Source organism: Passer montanus, unplaced genomic scaffold (assembly GCF_014805655.1).
Source record: "Passer montanus isolate IOZ18808 unplaced genomic scaffold, ASM1480565v1 scaffold5, whole genome shotgun sequence".
Lineage (NCBI taxonomy): Eukaryota > Metazoa > Chordata > Aves > Passeriformes > Passeridae > Passer > Passer montanus.
In genome coordinates, this window is record NW_024369929.1 from 4,356,652 (window position 1) to 4,377,962 (window position 21,311).

Genomic DNA, 21,311 nt, shown 5'->3' on the forward strand with positions numbered 1-21,311 from the left:
GAGAATGTTTTTTCACAAACACTAGAAGTCATCAAACGCCCATTTCTTGAGTTTCAGCACAGTGTAGACACCTTGGAACTTTCTTCCACCTGCTTTTCCTGAAGTAATGCCTGCTTGTTCTGAAGTTTAGATCCCTTTATCAGCCTCCTTACCAAGAAAGCAATAGTCATTTGCAAGAAATGCCAGTTTTGATGTCTGAAATGTTTCTAAGAGTGTGGTTTCTATACTGCTGGAGTACAGCCCAATTCTTTTTAGCCTTTGTCTCTTGCTTTGTCATCCTTCAACAACTTCTGAAAAAAAGCTTTTTTTGAGGAGTAGGGGTAGGATTTGGTTCAGAAAGCTTACAAAATACATAGCTTAGAAAGTTGGTGATAACTGATGTAAATGCAATTTCAGTGGCAGTATTAAATTCTCTAAATAGACAAGTATTTTATGAAAAAAGAAAACCCTGAAACAGAATTAAGTGGCAGGTCTTTAGCAGCTTTTTGCAGAAGCAACAATTCAATTGAAGAAACAATCTAGAGAGATGCCTAATTTGAGTTAGCCACACATACTTCTCTCTCTGTTTACTTTCATTTTCCATTGTGCTTTGGAACACTAAAATGGCCACATTGTCATTTGTTCCTTGCCTGTCATTCTGCAGGACATGGTTCATTGTAACTTTGTGCCCCTACAAATGCTCTCACTGGGTCTCTAGCAATTGAGTCCCTGCAGTGGATTATAGCTACTGCAAAAGTAAAAAATCAACCAAACCAAAGGCCTTGGTGCTTACCTAACCTGCTCACGTACTTTTGGCTGAAATTTCCTTCTGTGTATGTTCCTGGTTTGACTCAGCTCTTGTACTTCAGCAATTGATTCTTAACACAAACACAGAATGTATTACGTAGCTCTCACAAAATAATTATGTTGCAAAATTTAAATATTCAACATAGCAACCTGACGCATGAAATTTATCACTTAAATTGTAATTTTTGACACAGAAGGTGGAAATACTTTCATGTTTAAAAAACCAGTTTGCTTCACTGAACAGAAGCTTTCAAACCACAAACCTTTGTTTTCAGTGAGGAACAAGGATCCTTTTGCATGGAATTTGTATTTAAATAGATAAATATTTATCTAATCAAGATGCTACTCCTAGGAGCCATTTTAAATATTGGAACAGCTTCTGTACACCTCAGGATGGACAACAATTGTCATTTGAGATCTAAGTCTGCTTCAGTTCCTGTTGTAGTTTGTGAGCTTTTCTGATTCTGTATTGAGTTTGAAGGGATGGTCGTTATTGAAAACAGCTTGTAAAAGACTTAGTATTCTGAAAGGTAGGCAGAGATACCTGCATTCCACATCTGATCACTGTTCAGTACTTGCAGGATCTGCTCAGCTTGCTCATTTGTCAGGCAATCTAAATAAATCCCACTTTTTTCCTGATAACATCTGGATATTTTGATTAAAAATTCCCTGCAATATTTTGGTATTAAAAAATGTGCTTTGCTTCAAGTCTTAGCACTTTTCTGCACATTTTTTTACCACTTAGAGAACATTTAACACAAATTACATTCAAAATTCAGAGTTCAAGAAACCTTGATTTTTAATTAATCTTGTGCTCAGCATTAAAGTGACAAATGAATACACATATATTGATTCCTGTTTCAGTATGTACAAACCATAGAATTAAAGCAGTCTGAGACAATAATGTTCCTTTCTGTTGTTTATATTCTGACATAGGAAACAAGGGAATTGTATGTTTCACCTTACAGAGTTTGTTTTGTGCTCTGAAGTTGTTTGAAGGTTTAAGCATTTTCATTTATTCTGGCAGTTTCAAGTCATGCCAAAATCTGATATACAGAGATTGAGAATCTAAAAATTTCAGACCTTACCTGAATGGCTAAATATGATTTAAATGCAAAAAATTAACTGAATTTAGTTGTGCTAGAATTTTATGTAGTATACTAAGCATCATTCAAATAATTGAAGTGCTAGTAATTTAAATCAGTTCTTTAATTAAAATAGTTAAATTGCAAAGCATTTTCAGAGAACAAGGTTCGTTATAGAATGTTTAGATGATACAATTATTGGAGTTTTCATATGGTTATTACAGCTCAAACATTTTCTATTTTATATCTATTTGGTAGTATTTTCTGAACTATTTAATTCTCCCTTCATTAGGAAATAATTTAGCAAGGTTTTAACTGATAGTTGTAACTACTAATATTTCAATATATTTACCATGAAATGAAATTAATTTTTTTCCCTTCAATCCAACAAAATTAAGTTTTTCAAAGGCTTACAGCAATGATTTTGTCAAATAATATTTTTATTTCTGGTGAGCAGATTTTTTTTCAGATCTTAAACAGTTGAAAATTGACAGTTGCCTTGAAGCTGCTCACTAATGATTCTCAGAATATGCTCTTAGATGAACAAAGAGCATATTTCAGCTTACTGTTGGATGACAAAAACTAAATATCTTAATGTATTTTTTCACCATCTCTGAAACTGCTAGGATATTTGATGCAGCTGTGAATTTTTAGAACATTTTACCAGATGTATCATATTTTGAATATTTTGGTGAGGAGTTGCCTTTTTGTGTTCTTGCTCATTTTCTGTTTTGTCCCTGGAAGAGATCGTCACACCTCACAAATATCTTCTCTTGGGATGGATGAAGGTGAATGTTGTCAATGCTTTGGGGGCAAAATGTGTATCTGGAAAGAAAAGACAGCATGTGAGTACAGTGTTGGTTAGAAAGCATAATGTTAGGAGATGCAGCTCTGCCAGTAAGAGTTGCTCCACAGGAAGTCTGCACCAGTTGTGGTGGTAAGAAAGGGAATGTAGCAAGGAAAAATTGCCTTCTAGGACTGAGCCTCAGTTAAAGGTAAGGTGCTTTTCTCATTAACCTTAATTAAACTGATCAGTTAAAATTTCTCAAAGGATTAAAGCAGTGAGAATCATTACAAGTTTTTTTATTCTGTCTTCTGGCTGAACTTCCATTGCACGAGTAGGCAGTTTTAAACGTGTTGGCATTGCTGTATGTAAAGAACAAGGCTGCTCAGATGTGGTGATCCAGTTTCAAAGTAATAAACAGGGGAAAGAAGAACACCAAAAATAATCAGAGGACTGTGTAGTACAGCACATGATCCTTCTAATGAGTGTTTTCAAGAATGGTGATGCTGAGTTTCTCTAGGAAGTAAGTACTGAAAGTCAAATAATTAAGATTTGGCATATATTTTGTAAGTAGGAATCTGACTATTTCACAATGTTAATGTTAAAATCATTATTTATCTTGCATAGTATCTTGTTTCATTGAAATTTCATATGGTCCTTATGGAGTGAGGTAATTAATTACATTCATGGGTTTGACTGCTGGGGCTCACATGCTTGTGTTTGAACTGGGACAACCTGGGTGCCAAACACCTGTGGAATTACTGAGTGCTCTCATTACACTTACCTTTGCTGTGTTTCCCCTGCTTTCACTCTTATTTCCTTCACTATAAGTCCTGGTCGATGGGTGCCCTTTGTCCACGGTATTATGGTTTGAAATGTGTCCCAGATATTTCCCCAAAGTGCAGGTAATTCCCATTTGAACTTGATCATTATGATGTCACCGATATCAGTGTCCAGTGTGATGAGAAAGGAGTAGGTTTTATTCCCAGTAATACTTTCAGCTCTACAGAAAACAAGACAAGAATAATGTTGTCTTAATTATTATGAATTAAAATGAAAAAAGAAGGATTTTCTTCCTCTGAAAACCAGAGAAAGAACTATGTTTGCTTCTCCAGGGACAAAGCATTAATGTCTCAAGAATGTTCTTTCTACAGGTGCAAAAAAGTGATGAAATGTGACAACATGCTAGGAAAGGAGCAGAAGTGGCAGAAGCTTGAACAGCTGATGAAGCAGTAGTGGTTTCTGACAGCAAAAGAAAAGGTGTCCCATAGTAGCATCTATGTTACAACTTCTGCCTGCTAGAGCAAATGCTGACCCACATTCTTGCCTTTGCTTTCATTAATACAGATAGTGTCCATCGTGATAAATGTCAAAAATTATTTTTTAATTGCAGCTGATTTTTTCATTTGTGTTTTAATTGATTATACCTCCCTGTCTTAGCTATGGGATGGATCAAAGCAAGTGGACAGAAAAATGTCCAAATTTACTGTTCGTATTCTAACAATTTTTTTCTGCACAAACTGCATCATCATTGTAAGAACTTGTGACTTTCAGGGAGTATGAGTGAAGAGAGGACAATTTCCAGTTCATGTTCACTCAGCTGCACTAAACCATTTCCCTCATAGCCTGATTATCAATGTGGTATGATAATACAAATTGTCCCATGCATCTTTTGTCACAATTACCTGTGATACAGTACTCACAGTGGGATGTGCAGGTTTTTAGCATCTGCCTTAGTCCCTGTCAGAGCCATGGTGAAAGCTGGGTCTATCGCCTTGCCTTGGATTTCATTGATGATGTGGATCTTGAACTGATAATGATACACTGTAGGAAGGAAGAATTTACAAAAAGTGGCAAAATGAATGGTCAAAGAATCAAGAGATTTCTTAGGCAAAAGAATTTTGCCTTTCAGAATAGAAAGTTGATTGTTATTCCATTTTATTTTTCAAACTAATTTGTTGAAATTAAAACATTGTCTTTTTTTTCTGGTTGTTGCTGTGCTGTGTAATCTGTTAGCATTTGCGGCCCTGTTGCTTTGTTTAAAGGATGGAGAAAAAGGTAATCAGTGTTGAGTTTCTTTTTGGGATAAAACATTCCTCCAGGGGAAATATTTCAGCTTTTCTGAAATTTAGTTGGCAGAATTTCTGGCAAGCCCTCTATCTAGTGACCAGGCAAATCCTTGTGACTGGGCATGACTAGAGATGTATGATACAGATCAAAGACCTCATGCACTGTGGTCAGGCTGTTTCTCTGATCAACTGGAAAATTGCCCTGCAAAACAGATGACTCACAAACTTTCCTTGACTGCATAATGATATGTTGTGCTTAACACACATCTGTTAACAATGTCATTAATGCTTCCAGGTCTGGGGAGTTTCTAGAACAACACTGTTTAGGAAAGTCTGAACTGAGTATTGTCAGCATGAAAAATGCCTAAGAAGTCATCAGTTTGGTATTTTGAAAATTATGAAAAAGAAAACCACAACAACACAGATTTCGAGCATGTGCATACAGATGCTGTCAGCCACATTTGAATGTCCAGAACTCTTCTATCTGGTCATTCTTCCTGCAACTTTCTAGACAAAACTGATAGATTTAGATATGAAGGAACATGATTGCATGCTAGTTTTTGAATAGAAACTCTTTACTCACTTTAGTCTTCACTACATCTGAGAATGGCTCCCCACACCACTATAGGAATCATCTTTTTATGCACATGCACAGATAGATAGTTGTTGGGGTTTTTTTTTTGTGCAGCTCAGAGTGCTTATGATGGAAAGTATTTATTAGAACAGCTGTATCCTTTCATTGTTTTATAGTTGTTGTATGTTAGTGAACAATGTATTTTCTTTTGAAAACGTGTCCCTCAGTAGAAAACAAAATTCTGAAACATGATGAGGACCAAGGCAGAGAGGGTTGTTTACAGATCACTTTTATAACTAATCTGTCTTTCTCTGGGTTTTCTCTCTGTAAAAAACTGATTTTTCAGAATATGATCACACACAGCCTAAGGTTTTGCTGTGATTATGGTGCTTACTTTAAGGAAAAATCATATAAAAACTCAGAGTCCCATCACAGCTTTATTATAAATGTGTAACAAACTGGGGGTTTTGTTTGAGCTGGACTGATGTATGCTCCAGAATACAATGTCATTAGCTTGAAAATCAAATGTTAGATTTTGTGAAGACACAGAGGATTGTGAAATGTAATGTTGAGTTTCTCAAATTTCTTCTCTTCGTGCTTCTCACGTGATTTTCAAACTTTTTTTTTAAAAAAGGCATTACAAAGATGACTTTGTAAGCACCTTCCCACAGTTGCTGCTTTGTTTGGGAACTTTTGTGAAAGGAGATCATTGTCTGGGGTACTTTATCCACATATGTGCCAAGGATGGTTTTTTATGCAAAACCAGTTCTAAGCGTAAAAATGCAACATGTTTAATTGCAATCAAAGCCAATAGGACAGAGATATTGTACCCCAAACCGAAACAAGCTCCATATCCAGAGGGGAGCACAACACAGTGATCACATCTCCGTGCCCAGGTGTGGGAGCATCCCCACAGCCTGTCAGTTTCTCGTTCTGATCAGGACCTGGCCCTGACTGTGCTGGAGCAAGACAACATCAGGAACTAGACACAGCCTCTGGACTTTTAAAATCTACTCCAAGTATCTTCCTGAGCTATTTTAAACAGTATTAAGAAGAAATTCAGCAGGTTCAGCTGCTGAATGATCATTCAGGGCTCTGCAGATCCCTCTGGAGTCATCACTGAATATTTCACAGCTGTGCTAATGGAAGACTTCCAAAATTATTTTAAAAGTACCTGAATTTTTGTGGTGGGTGTGGTTTTTTGTTTTTTTTTTTGTTGTTGTTGTTGTTTGGTGTTTGTTTTGGGTTTTTTTTGTTTTTTGGTGGGTTTTTTTTGGGGGGGGGTTTGGTTGTTGTTGTTTTGTTTTGTTTTTTAATCTACGATTGATAATGCATCTGAGTAGCTGGACACTGTGGGCAGACCAGCTGTCTAATGCAAGCAGCCTTTTAAAGCCTTTCTCCTCATCCCTCAGCCTGAGCGGAGCCTCCTCCGTGCGTGTGTGGCCCGTGCCCGGCCCGCGCCGCTGCTCCCCACACGCCTCATGGCAGCCGGGCACAGCAGAGCCGGGCCCGCAGCCCCTGCACCGACCGCCCCTCGGGAGAGGGCTGTCCCACATCGTCCTGCTTGTTCTCGCTTTAAAAAGTACGTGAACCTTCCCAGTGGCCAGGGAACGTCTGCTCGACAGCAGCAGTGGGCTGAGTGCAACGGAGACTGGTAGGAAAGGCCTGCGCCCCCCGGCAGGCCATGGCCCCTCTATCTGATCATACGGCCAAAAATCCACACTGACTCCATAAAGTAACGTAGGCTAAAGCCAGAGTGCCAGTCTTAATTTTAGTGCTGCACTTCAGCCATGCAAAAGTCCATGCTATTCTGTTCTCTGTCCATTGTTTGGAAAGTAGTAATTTATATGTCATTTCATGGTCTAATTGCGGATAAAATTTGGGCAAATGTGGAACAGGATGTTTTATAGGCCTCCCAGAGTAATTATGCAGCTTTTTCTGGCTTGGCTGTATGCCTGCATATGTTACAACAAACCTGCACAGTCCAGTAGTAGGAAAAGCCTGGGGATCAGGACCCTGGTGTCTGCGAGCCCTCGGCTCCCCGCTCGCCTGGGCAAGCAGGCAGCGTGCTTTTTCCCTCAGAAACATGAGAGCCAGGATCTGGATGAAAGGGCATCAGGATGGCCTGCTGGGATTCTCAGTTGCCTCAGCAAATTGATTATTTTCACAGATTTTATAAGCGTTACTGAATAAGTAAATAGGATCACAAAGCTCAGACTTCCACTTTGTGATCAATGTGGACACTGTATAAAGTATTCCCACAAACCTTTGAAGGGCATGTGTGCTCTTGTTTTCAGAAAGAGTCGTCTGCTTTTGGGCAGCCTTTCCTTCCTGATGTTGTAGCCCAGGGTGTTACAGCGGTTCTTCTTACAGCTGAGGCACAGTCCTTTGTTGAAAGTGTTGATGTCGTTGCACCAGTAAGCTGTGCTTTGCTTGTCCTTGTGCAGCAGAGAGTCGATGAACAAATGAACTGACCTCTCATGGGCACATTTCACAGTTTGAGTGATGCCTGAAAAAATGCAACAACAAAATTTTACAGGCCCCTGTTTCTTTTTACCATTTCAACTGCAGAGAAGTGCCATAGCCAACTATAAACATGATATTGTTTTCCCCTACACACCCCTACCCTTTGCATCATGGTTTTGCCTCAGAAATCATACATGGTAGCAATTTTACTTAGGATCATTCAAAAACAGAATGGCTGACCTTCCATGATAATAAATAATTTTCTCCTTAAATTGCTCTAGCCTGACTGTATCAGACTGTAAATATGAACTTTGGTTTCACTGTTATGGCTGTTTTTGTCAATAGAAAATTCAGCCTGAGTTGACGTGCTGTCTTTCAGATCATGCCACATTAAAGACAGCAGTGTCATTTGGAATGACTGAACACTCTTGGATTTGGATGCTTAGGTAGCAATACCATATTTTGTTCCTATTAAACTGTCCCACTCTTATTGAATTGAATTTTTCTTGCAGTTACTGCTTGGAAAAAAGGAGCAAAAACTTTATCAAATGCAATAAAAATATTAAATAGGTCTGCCATTATGAGAAGTATCTTTTTAATCTTTATGTGTTATAAAAGTACAAAAAATATTTTGTGCAAATGGGATGTATCACAATGGACTGCTCTATGTCTCTATTGATAAGCTTTGAGCTGATGCTTGGTTTCATGTTTGGCATGATTTATCTTCTGACAAGTAAGGCCCAGATTTAGGCATTGTATGAGGATAATGAGAAATACTTCTGCAATGCCATGTGCTGGGTGAGCAGGGCTCATTGGGGGTTTTCAGTCAACACTTCTGGTTTTCCCTGCACATCAGGACCTTTTTCAGTACCTTGCACCAGTTTCTCTATAGGTTTATGTTTAGGTACATTGAAAATAAGCTTCTATAATTAAAAGCTAGCCTGGAACACTGGCACTTGGGTCCTAGAGAGAGCATCATCTGTGCTGCCAAAGGACATGGAGTTGGGAAAAGGTGAGCTATGGAGGTGAGTACTACAGACCTGTGTTTTATTTTATTTGAAATAATTAACAGCACACTAGACAAATCTGGCTTAATTAGAATAAATTTTCTCATCTCTTCTACTGCTGAAACAAATACCATTAAATTATTCAGAGGTGCTTGACAGCAGGATGCTCATGACCTCATTTTCAGGAGTGCTAGGCAGCTCAATTCCTTGCTGGAGTCAGTAAAACCAAGACATGTAAAAATCAGATAATTCACCTCTAAACAAGAAAATACCTTGCATATAAGGGTGATAGTAACAATCCTTAGATGCTGTTTAAGACCACCACTATGTAGTTTCCCAAACAGACTCAGTGCAGCTGCCCTGGTGCCTCCCACTCGGTGCCATTGGCTCTTACCAGCAATCCCCAGCTGTGCAATGTGGTTGTACACGTGCAGGATGTGACAGCCAGGCTGGAAGGTGCCTCCGTTGGGATAAAAGTCAAAATGAGCCACAGGCTGCTTGATGCCAACACTGAGGCCCATGTGCTGTTTAGTGAAGGTATGAATTGCATCCACAAAGTTTGCATCATCTGGAGATAAACGGTCTGTTGGTGACATTCCTTCAAACAAGGGCCCAGCAGGGTCAAGGCCTGCAATAAATGCAAATATTCCCATTGTCATGTGGTGCAGAAGGACTGTTCTACTGCTGTGAGAAATGTCTGAAAACAGGCAGCACCTGGCACTTTACAAGGTCTTTCTCTGATGGAAACAGTGAGAACGCTTGTCCCACAGAGGGTACATGGTTACACCTAAAGCAAACACAGGCACTGTAACAAACACTGACTGGGACCTGCACAAGGACACAGGCCCAGAGACAGACGTGTTTGTCAGAGACAAACTGTGCCTGCTGCCAGTGGCACTCGAGGGACCTTGACATAATTTTGTTCTCTCAAACTCTGGAGGTTGTGTGTTTCAGAGGCCCTTTGGAAGACTCCAGTCCCACAGCAAGATTGACTTTTAGCCCACATGTGGGATCTAAAACTTTATAAAGCTCCAGTAATTGTTTAAGAGCCCTCTATGCCTGCTAGATTTTATTTATAATAGTTCTTCACCTTAAAAAATCTTCAAGGCAGATTATTACAGTATTCAGAGAAATAATACTCCACTTAGGAGTATTAGGGAATCCACTTAGGGAATCTTGCTGATTTTTGTTTTCTGGATGTTTTTGCATGGTGGTCTTCTTGGTTGGGAATTGATTTAGGAAGAGAACTTTGTGATTAGTTTAAAGCTTCATTCAGCTTTAAAAAAAACTTCTAAATTTTATATTCTTCAGTTGGTATTGTGGAATAATATAGTTGCATAGGTATAACCAGACAAGACTAGTAACACAGGCAGCAAGTAGGGAAGGCCCACAAAGGCCCACATTTTTTTTAGCTTCAATAACTTTTATCACTATCCATTTTTGGAACTTATTGTTACAAGTCTGAAAAACTTTTGCTGAAGAATGCATATAGCTGTTACAGTAAATAATGTGCTCTAAGTTTTTTTGGTTATACATTTTCAAGGTGTTATGTTCTCATAAGGTTTGAGCAAGCAGTGCTGGAGAACTGAAGTCCTTCAGTGCATACACTGGTGTAATATCATGACACATTTTGTAAAAGCAGCTTCTTGGCATGCAGGCACTGCCACAAGAACTCATTGTGTAAGAGACTGTGTATTATGTGGCAATGAATCCAACATCAGAATGGTGACTTCAAAGTACAACCATGTGTATTTGCCTCACTCCTAAGTCTGATTAAAGTAAAATGTTTTCTCTGATCATTTAAATGTAGCTGATATGGGTCAGTGTAAAATGCACTTCTGTTTTAATTTTGTTTGGGTTTTTTAAGCTGTCACTGTGCATTAGATGAGGTACTGTATATAGTGTATCAATAATATAAATGTATTTTCATTGCACTCATAATTAGTACAGTTACAAAACATCACAGAAAGTTCAGAATGTCACTAGTCAATCAATTGTTAGGGCTAGCTTAGTTTTCTTTAAGCACTACTAGGGGCACTCTGATGATATGCTTCTTGTCAAATGTAATCCAGAACTCTCATTTTTGCCACAGGAGAACTGTTTTGAATTCACTATATGGCCACTGTCCCGCAACTGAAAGCTCAAGCACAGTCAGACAATTTTCTGAATATATTTTTTAAATTGCTCGCTAACAATGAACAGTGTTTGAATGACTTTGGGTCAAGACAGTGGCCAAAGATCCAAGGTTAGTGGCTAACATTTAGTTTAAGCTGTTACTGGGAATGGATAAGAGATAAATTTAAGCAACCTGCAGCTTGAGGCTTTGGTTTATGATTTCTAGTTCCTGTGCTTGTGTATTCTGTATGTCATAATTTGGACTGAGGTAGGAAAGATCAAAGATAGGAATGCTATAAGACCTAATTTTCAAAAATTTTTTATTAAGTTTTCTAAACGTTAATTTCTAAACCAGAGAGATGAAACTTCTGAAATGTGCTAAATATTCCTATTCAACAGCTAATTGTTGATATGACATTTATATGTCAAATATCTTTATAACTTGATTCAGTTGACTGTTACTTTTCTTAAAGTTATAAGTTTTTTACCTGTAATTCTTCCAATCTTTTTTGTACCATTGATAAAACTTCCAGCAAATCCTGAAACATGAGCTCCCAGGCTGTACCCAATTAGATGAGCATTGCTTCTGGAAAATTGAACAGATTCCTGAAAAATAGTGGCAACTTGATTTAGGTGAAGAATTGTGAAAAGTAAACAGTGAAATATCTGTTACATGCTAGGAATACTGTGAATTATAACACAAAAAATTTGTACGTTGATGATGGTCAAACAACATGCATGAATCATTCAGTAAATTTCTATTGGTTGAGTGTTATTCCTTGATTCTTTTTTATGCAGCAGGAAAATGCCACACGTTTGGGCACTGCCACTTATCTTCTATGCACAGGAAAACCATCAACACAATGGAATATTTCTTGTTTGTTTTCAGTCATTTGATGTGGATGTTCACTGCCTTTTATCAGCAGCATTTGGCTTTCCTGTGATTATAAAATGGATATCTGTTCTTTAACTTCAGGGTAAAATCATCCAAAATAATCCCCTATAGCAAGTGCCTTTTTTTTTTTTTTCCCTGAGATACCAGCACCAACCAGCCAAACTAAAGGGATCAAAATATTGCTTAGACATGTTAAATGCTACAGCAATGATATTGCTTGTACAAACGTGTGTGTCTGATTGGTAACAAACCTATTGAAGCAGCTCTTTCTACCTAATCAATGCTATGTGCATCTTAAGCATTTCACCTGAGCTACAAGACTCAAAGTTTATCTGACTTGTAAAGAAAAATGTGGCATATTTTGCTTGCAGGAAAGGCAAACCTCACTTTCACTTTCTTTGTGGATGTTTCCAGTCCCAGTGGAGTGGCTGTGCAGTCTCAATACCAATCTCTTCTGAATATGACGTGAAACTTGGCAGACTTCTTGTGAGAGAGACAGCTCTTAGAAATCACAAGATCTGACCAATTTTCTTGTCAGATGATACTGAAATGGTTGCAATTGAGGCTGTTACTGATCATGTCCTATTCTTGGAATAAGAGCACTAATATTTTCTTATTGTTTATTCTTTATTAAAATATTGTGCAGCACTGCAGGTTTTGTTACATCCATTGAGAATCTTTGAAATAATTATCTACCTGTAAGCAGACAGAAGCATAGCAGAAAGATGGTTGTGGGAGTTGGAATGAAGGGCTTTTAACTGTTAAACTCTGGAGAGTTGCTTCTCAATATGAGGAACATTTACTGGTTGGAGACACTCAATGCTGTAAAAATTTATGATATATTTAAATTCTGAAACACTTCGAACACTTCACAGTACAAGAGTACCTACAATACTGGAGCAAGGAGTAATTTATTCAAGCCTTGGTTTGTTTGTTGACACTAGGAAATCACAGAGTGTCTTTATTGTTGACAATGTGATATGTTCTCCTGGGAACTGATCAAAGTCCACCTTTCAATTCATTCAATAATTAAACAGCTTCAAAAAATTACTGTGGGCTCCAGCAAGTTAAACTATATTTGACCAAGAGATGAGGTTTCTTCTAATATCACAGTGAAAAATAGTGACTCTGACTTTCCTGCCTTCTCTTTTGTGCCTCTTGTCCCCAGCTGGGTGTGGTATTTGACAGCTTCTTCTAGTCCTGCCATTTCTGCTTAGGTCTTTAGTGGTATTTGCTACAAACCTTTCAGCCTTGCATTAAATTTCTCTTCCACCTTAGTACCTTAATGTACTCAAAAATTCATTGTCAGGTATAGAAGTATAAATTAAGTAGCTTAATGTTAGAGATTGGTAGAATAAGAGTTGCTTAGAGTTTCTAGTTTGTATGAGTGATTCTCATTCTAATTTTTGCTTTCTGCCTTTTCTTAAATTGTGCTGGTGACCAGTGATCCTCTGCAGACTTGGCTGCAGCCTTTTCAATCCAGCCATGGCCACTGCTCCCCATGTAGCAGGAGTTGTGATAAATAGTCACTGCATTAGTGTGGCTCTCTACTCACTGCTGCCTCCATGTCACCTGCTTTGTGAAGTATGTCTGTCCTCTTGAAAGGTCTCCCTTTACATTCTGGATCTCTAAGCCATTATTTTATCCTAATCTTTGGGAAACTGCAGCAAAAATCAGACACAGCATTGGGACTGAATTCTGCATTAAAAGCAGAAGTTGAGCACAGATAACAAACTCATTTTCCTGTACTTATGATTTGCAAATGATGATGTCTGCCTGTTTTCTACATATGGAACAGTGTCAGCTGCCTACACACATGCTAATGGAAAAGTCAAAGTAGCAGGAAACTATCTCATCTCTAAAGATATATGAAAATATTTTCATAAACAACACCACTTGCTTTTTCCTCCTGCAGGACGAGAGTTTTACAAAGTTTATGGAAGTTTATGGAAGAAAAACGTGTACTTCATTAAAGAAATGTAAGTGATGGAAAAGAAAGCATTAGCAAGCATAGTATTTCAGAAAGGTTGTGGAGGAACAAGTAAATGCATCTTTTCCAGAGAAACATGTGTTGGTGTGGCAGTTCTCACCTCCAGCCACTCCAGGAGCTGTGCTATCTCGTGTCCTGTGGTGCGTGTGTTCCGTACAGCGATGGGATAGTGCTGGTGAGCCAGTGGGAGCCAGTCTGCAATGATCACGTTCATTGGGTCATGATGAGACTTCAGAGCTGCTGCCATTTTCCAAATCCAGCTTTCTAATATCCCATCCACCTGTTACAGTTGAGAAAACCCCAAACAATAATTGTTATGGGAAAGCAGTCTCTGCCAAATATTTGGCCATCCACCTGTTACAGTTGAAAAAACGCCAAACAATAAGAAAACCATTGTTATGGGAAAGCAGTCTCTGCCAAATATTTGTTGTGAAAAACATGAAACAAAAACCACAGTATGAACAGGGAGGGATTAATGCTGATAACTAGATTTTAGGGGCCCCAGCCTGCTTCAGTGTTGAGAATCTTTAGGTTTTGGTGGACCAAAAAAAAAAAAGAGTAATATAATAAGGATATAATAGTGTATGTTTTGTTATAGGAAGTCTTATAGGTGAAAATTATGTCCCCAAATACTTTAACTCATCTGGAGATAACTGGTTAAAAAGTACTAGTTGAAAGACAGTACTGGTTAAGAAGTACTGGTTGAAAGACAGAAATCCCCAGGAAATGTCTGATTTCATTCATAGCAGCTATCCCTATAAGTATAAGCTAAAAAAATTGGGAAGCTGGAGGACTGCAGGCTAGCAGCATTTGTCATCTCTAGCCATTCCATTTTGAGAGCTGCTTATTTTAAGTCATTCTTTTTTGAATACCTGGTTACAATTTTCTTGCATTCTGATTTTATGGACTAGAATTATTATTTAATCAATCAGATTTAATTGTTATTCTTGTTGTATGTATTTCCTCAATTGATAAAATAGCCTTATATCTTCTAGTGTATTTGAATTTGGGAGTCTCAGGTCTGTGTTTCCACACACACTCTTCTAAGAGTCCAACACCTCTGCACATTAAGTTAATATGAATGATGAATTTCAATGGCAGCAGCTTCAGGCCAGTGGTTTGAGGAGGGTGTAGGTTTTGAACAATTTTTTTTTGTTTTTTGTGAGGCTTGGCTTTTGTTTGTTAAGGGAATTAAATGTATCTCTCTTATTTGTTGAGGGAGTTACATGTATCACAGGGGGTGTTCAAAGTTCCTCTGCATATTTGCAGATGTGCAAGAAAGATCCATTGTGCCACCTTATGTGATTCCATTGGTTCTATAAGAATTCAAGACTCTTCTAGTGTATTACAATTTGGGGGTCTCAGGTCTAGGTTTCCACACACACTCTGCTAAGAGTCCAACACCTCTGCACATGAAGTTAATGTGAATGGTGAATTTCAATGGCAGCAGCTTCAGGCTCGTGGTTTGAGGAAGGTGTAGGTTTTGAACAATTTTTTTTTGTTTTTTGTGAGGCTTGGCTTTTGTTTGTTAAGGGAATTAAATGTATCTCTCTTATTTGTTGAGGGAGTTACATGTATCACAGGGGGTGTTCAAAGTTCCTCTGCATATTTGCAGATGTGCAAGAAAGATCCATTGTGCCACCTTATGTGATTCCATTGGTTCTATAAGAATTCAAGAATCTGTTAAAATTGCTTTGTTTCTTATCCTGCCTTTTCTTTTGTTTATTTTCCAACTGAGAAGCTGATAAATTGTCACTCTTACTATTGGCATGCTTTTGAGAAAGCTTTTTTTTATGGTGAATTGTTTTTTTACAGTTTAACTGGAAGCAGTTCAGTGATCATTGATGTTGAAGGCTTTGCTTCCAACTGAAGGGGCTTGTGGAGAAGTTCTTTTAAAAGGTGTGTCTGTGAGAAAGGTATGGGGATATTATGGCCACTTTTCAAGAAGTCTGTAAATATCTGGCAGTGAACATATCAAAGAAATGAAACTGGTGTTCTGCTCTTCAGGGCAGAGCACATTAATTCAGCTACTTGTTCAAGCTCTGCTGGCTTTAAACCAGGGCTGAATTTAATCCTTGCCATGGGAGTCCCATGTGAAAAATTGCTTGTAGACCATTCCTTCAGAATCTGTCAGGAATATCCACTTTTTATTTTTTCTAGCCATGATAGGTACCAGTGAAATCTATCATCTTTGTATCACAACCTTACTTCTGAAGTTGCTTCTGTAGCATAATGAGAAGGAAAGTATATCAAAACGATGTAGTCAGAATTAAAAATAAAGTGTGAGTTCATACCGACCAGCCATGGACTATGACCACCAGAGGAAGAGAGGCATTGAAATGGCATTTGTCAAGAGTCTCCAGCTGATTAACAAAAATCTGGCAGCTGCCTCCACCTCTATCTGTGTAGAGTCGAAATCTGGTTGCTAAATTTTGCTGATCTTTCTTTCTTGCAGTGGGTTCACGCCGTGATCTCGGTGCCTCTGAAATGAAATTTGTGACAACAGTCATAATAGGAAGGAATTGAAAACCTGGAGAAGTTACTAGTGCAACACAGTTTGTAAAACTGTAAATGGGTAAGCTTGGAACTCTTCCTATGTATAATTGTTTCTTGTTCCAGTGGGCATTTTGGGTCAAAAAGTGATCTCTTTCAAAGTCTGAGATGGTCGAGATGTGCCTCTGAGTCTCTCTATGTGAACAATAACAGTTTCACAGGAATAGAGATCTGATTGCCACAGGCCTTTATAATTGCACAAGGATTGTAAGATCACAGTACAGGTGTTACCACTTGACCATGGAGTGCATGCACAGACAGGAGCATTCAGAGGCTCTTATCTCTGCAGAGCATTTCTACTAATGTGCATTTGCTAGTAATTGCTGAGCAAGCATCATTACACTAAAATAACCATTTTATTCAGGGTTGTAACTGCTTAGAGACCTGGGTGACTGCTTAAAACTGTTAGACCACATCATACTTCTTTTTTTTCCTCTGAAAAGGCTAAGTGAAATGTTTTTATTTTAGTAATATTCTTGATTATTTTGTTTTAGGTAAAATAGCTTGGTGCATTTAGGACAGCATTTTCAGAAATGTCTGTTAAGTAAGAAAGTAGGGGCAGTGTGAACTGTGGTCTTATGACATCATGAAAGTAGAAGGAAAAAACATAAAATATAGAGCAATTGCAGAAAAATAGAGTAAAATAAAGCAAAAGCTTAAAAAAGCACCTTGTGACATGCTAGTGTTTCTAGTGAGACTTCAGCGTATTTATTTAGCTGAAAAAACTCCATATAATAAATATAATTTAAGCTAGAAAAAAAGGGGGTTTAGTAGAAGATGTGATGAACTAAGTAAAAAAGAGGTTACTGTTTCTAGTATTGGAGAGGAAACATTACTAATGGAGTTCCTTTGGGATAGTTTTTTTGGCTAATCTTGTTTTAATGTTTCCATTAAAGAAGCAGCAGGAAAGGTACAAGATTGACAGAACATGAGGGGCCCTTGCTAATTCTGAGAAGACCAAGCCATTGAATATTAACAGCTAGATGACAACTTGAAAATACAGCAAGAAAAACTGGTAGAAATCTCCTTCTGTGAAGTGCAGGGTCATATAATTGATAGGAATTTCTCTATGAATTGGACTCCTAAATTGGAAGTGACACAAAAAAAACATGACTGAAGTAATCAATAACAAAACTGACCATGAGTCACTGCTACCATTTGACTGTGAGAAAGGAAAATATAATTCCAAGATGCATTAAGGTAGATGGTTTTAGTAGGAAGAGATGATGTCAGCTGTAGAGTAAAGGCAGTTGTTAACCACATCCAGAACAGTGTGCATAGCTCTTGTTGCCAGGTACATCTGTGTATCTGTGGGGATATTGTGGGCACTTTTCAAGAAGTCTGTAAATATTTGTCAGTGAATATATATCAGAGAAATGATACTGGTAGTTTCATTTCAATGAAATTTGTACTTCAGGTGCTACACATTCAATCAATTCCATCTGCAACAGCTGCTCACCAGCACCACTGAAATGGTCAGGAAGGAGGCTTTTGTTTTAATTAGACCCAACAAGAAATGAAATATTATTGGAGGTGAAATCAAATATTTTATTCAGTGAGAAGTTAAAATTATTTGTGTACTAGCAGCACCACTGAAATTAGAAAAATTTCAGTTCTTATTTTTCTTGCATAAAAGTTCCTTAATGAAACAATATTAGAAAGTCAGAAAGATTGTATTTTGTCTTCTAAGACAACACATTTATTTTCTTTTTGTTTGTTTTTTTTTGGTACATTGAAACTCTTATGTCTGTAGATGTTTTTAGAAAATACCTAAAATCATAGAGTATTAATTTCTCTATTGTATCTGCAAATCTATCCTAGGGTTCTGTGATGCTGTTGTGTTGATGAGAATTTGGCAGTTTACAAGGAACTTGTGCTTCATTTACAGGGGAGTCTTTATCCTACAGATGTGTTGTGACATGAAGCTCCTGTGTTTAAATATCTGCCGTAGTAGCATCTTGTGATGCACAATGCAAATAACCCCAGTGTGGAAGTGTGCTGGGTTTAGGTCAGACTGTTTTTGTGCCACATCAGTTCTGTTACAAACATTATTCAAGGTTTAATTTCAGTGTAACGATAAGACATGATGAAACAGCATATTTAATTTGTTTAAGTGCATAGCAGTTCTGGAAGAAAACTCTTAAACTGACCTGCACTGGATGTGCACTGTTTTCTATTTGTTGCTAATTATTGTTCATTCTAATGAACAGGTAATGTTATGTTTCACTGCTGGGAAACATTATTGAAGAAATCTATTCAGCCTTGTACAAGAATTGGAATTTTAAAAGCTTCAAAGTTACAGAAGGTTTGGTTGATAAAATTAATAGCTTCAGTGTCTAACAGTTTCCTTTCAGGACACTTAACTGCCATAGGACTAAGTCTGGTCACTTCTCCCTTACAATGTCCACTTTAAAGAACTTCTGTTGGATTTTTTTTTTCTCATGCAGAGGACTTAGTTTATGAGGTAAGTGATTTCAGGAAAGGGTGAATCTAGATAAAGAACTGAAAATTAGAAAGAGCTTTAATGATGTTGATATTCTTATTGGCTGGTTTATTCAGCCTTCAGTGAGCAGTCTCTACAGAAAAATAAGCATTGTGTTCTATTTTTAGCACAAAAAGAAAAACAAACAAAAAAAAAGTAGCTTGTGCCTGTTCCATTGTACACATCCTTTCTTTGTTTAATGCCTTGTTTTCATTTTCTTTTTGCTCTCTCAGTGTTTGTGCAATGCAAAGGCGCTTTGTCACTCTGTACTCTTTGTACATAGTACAGAAAACAAAATAAAAAGCTGTTTTCTTTAGACACTGGCTGGAAAGTGCTGTGGTGCTTTAACAGCTGAGAGTTGTTTTGCTGGTAAATCTGGGAGAAGGGATTAAAAAGACTTCTTGAACTTCTTCTTGGCTGTCAAAAGTTAGAAGTTTCCTATAGGATCAGATGTGTTGTTCAACAAGGAACTGCTTCAATCTGTTAATCTGTGTAATCACTTGGAGAAGGAAATAATGTCTGAAGAGCCAGGCTTCCACAACAGCCTCTTGCTGAGAGTGCCACACCAGTGACTCAGTGACGTGGCTGCAGGGAACTGGGAAGTTTCATGGGTCAGTTTGCAAAAACAGCACAATTCAACTGCTAAAGATTTTTTCATGGTAATTACAGTTAAGTGTGCAGAGATCTCTTTGAGCCTCCAAAGAGTTTTGCTTTGGAAAAATACCAGGTGAGCAGGTTGCTGATTAATTTCCTTTTCCTCAGAGTATCCTACTCTGACATGAATTCTTTCAGCAAGGGCAATGCAGTGTGGCCACACTGATCTATGTGCTTCCATAAATTACCTTCCCACAGAGCAGCACAGAAATCACAAGCAAGAAAGGCTACTGTGAATTTTTGACACCCCAAAGTAGGTTCAGCCCTTTGCCTTTACTTTGTATTAATGATGTTTCTGTGAGGTGCACTAAAGACTGAAGGCTGGGTTTGTAAACAGCACTTCACTGCAACACAGCAGATTCTTGTAAAATGTTTTGAAGTTAGTTTTGGGCAGACAAACCAGAGCATTTTTAGATTTCAGATTTTAAACCTGAGATAATCACGTTTTCTTATTGAAAAGTAAAATGAAGAAAGATTCCTAGTTGAACACAATAAGCTGGTTAATCCAGCAGACTGACTTGGACTGACTACCCCAAAAGATAAGAAGGTGTTCCTAAATATAGAGTTGTGGAGTCCCTTCTGAAATTTCCAGATGTGATGGCACTGCTTTAAACTTGTTGATGAAAACTGTACTGGAAATTAGACAAACGTCTAGATGCTGTCCAGGGTTTGAAACTGTAAATATCCTGTGCTTTTCTGGGAGAGAGATCCACAATCTAAATATATTTATGTATTATGTCTGATTTGGTGTGGAGAGAGAAAATGTAGGAGAATAGAGATAGTGGTGAAGGTAATCTCACCCCTAAGGAGTTACAGCTGTGCTAATTATCAAGCATTAAGAACAAGCCTGCCCTTAATAGGCTACAGCTGGATCCAATTAAGAGGGTATTATAAAAGAGCAGGTTGGCTGGTCGAGATGTGAGATGGAGTTTGTTGGTTGTGTAGAGGAGGAGAAGAAGAAGAAAGAATCAGTGCTGTGAGGAGCTGCCCACGAGAAACCACCAAGAAGGTATGAAACCTTTGTAATAATATAGCAACAATTTGGTATAAAAATAGAGCTACAAAATATCTGCTTCATAGCACAAAAATTTCCTAAACATGTAATGAGGATGAAGTATAGTAGAACTATCTAATATTAAGAGCAAAATTTTAGTATTTGCTAAGTTATACACTTTAAATTCATCTTACAGTACAGCATAAAAATTTTGAGTAAAATTGTCATTTTCAAGTAAGGAAAGTAGTTTTTCCGCTCAAGAAAATAATGTTCAGTGTTCTTCTTCCTGTCATGGAGCTTGGGTTGAAGAGGATATTTTGGTGGCTCTCTCCTAATCCTTTGACAATTGAAAAAATAATTAAGTAGATTTGAACAGAAGTTGAAATTTGGGCTGTTGGTGTGTTAAGGATACATAAAAGTCACACAAGTCAGCATGTGAACACACACCTCTGTTTCCAAGTCCTGGCACCCTGTGAACCCAGCAGCAGCTTTCCTTCGTGGTCATGAGTGGATTTGTTTGAGCCCTGATAAACCTCCTGCATCTTTTGCGTGGCTTTTCCTGCTTACAGGGAAATGTTTCCAAGAGTACTTATGTATTGTAATCATATTTCAGAAACAAGTGACACAATAATTCCCCAGAACCAGAGAATTCTATTGAGCAAAGGCAGTGATGTGTTAATAATTTTCTTTTTGTGCCGTGGAAAGTGTAAATAGCACAGATCCCTTAATTTCCAATAGCAAGATTTTTTTTATCACTTAAAAGAAGAGCTAATGTCTTGTCAGTATTCAGGTTTCTCAATTTGACAAATACTTCCTGTAGAGCTTTTCTCTTTAGTTGGTTTTTATTGTTCCTGTCA

General features: G+C 37.8%; 1 protein-coding gene across 3 annotated transcripts in view; it reads right to left on the reverse strand.

Annotated features, from left to right (window-relative positions):
* Positions 1-1,567: 1,567 nt before the first annotated feature.
* LIPC (lipase C, hepatic type) overlaps positions 1,568-21,311 on the reverse strand; it is a 66,509-nt gene continuing 46,765 nt past the window's right edge. For all 3 annotated transcript variants that reach the window (XM_039723643.1, XM_039723644.1, XM_039723645.1), the window contains exons 3-10: positions 16,066-16,253; positions 13,872-14,051; positions 11,375-11,492; positions 9,166-9,399; positions 7,565-7,807; positions 4,359-4,479; positions 3,440-3,658; positions 1,568-2,696 (exon numbers count right to left, since the gene is read on the reverse strand). In XM_039723643.1, coding sequence (XP_039579577.1) covers positions 2,591-2,696; positions 3,440-3,658; positions 4,359-4,479; positions 7,565-7,807; positions 9,166-9,399; positions 11,375-11,492; positions 13,872-14,051; positions 16,066-16,253 — 1,409 coding nt within the window. In that variant the 3' untranslated portion in view covers positions 1,568-2,590. The remainder of the gene's footprint in view (positions 2,697-3,439; positions 3,659-4,358; positions 4,480-7,564; positions 7,808-9,165; positions 9,400-11,374; positions 11,493-13,871; positions 14,052-16,065; positions 16,254-21,311) is intronic.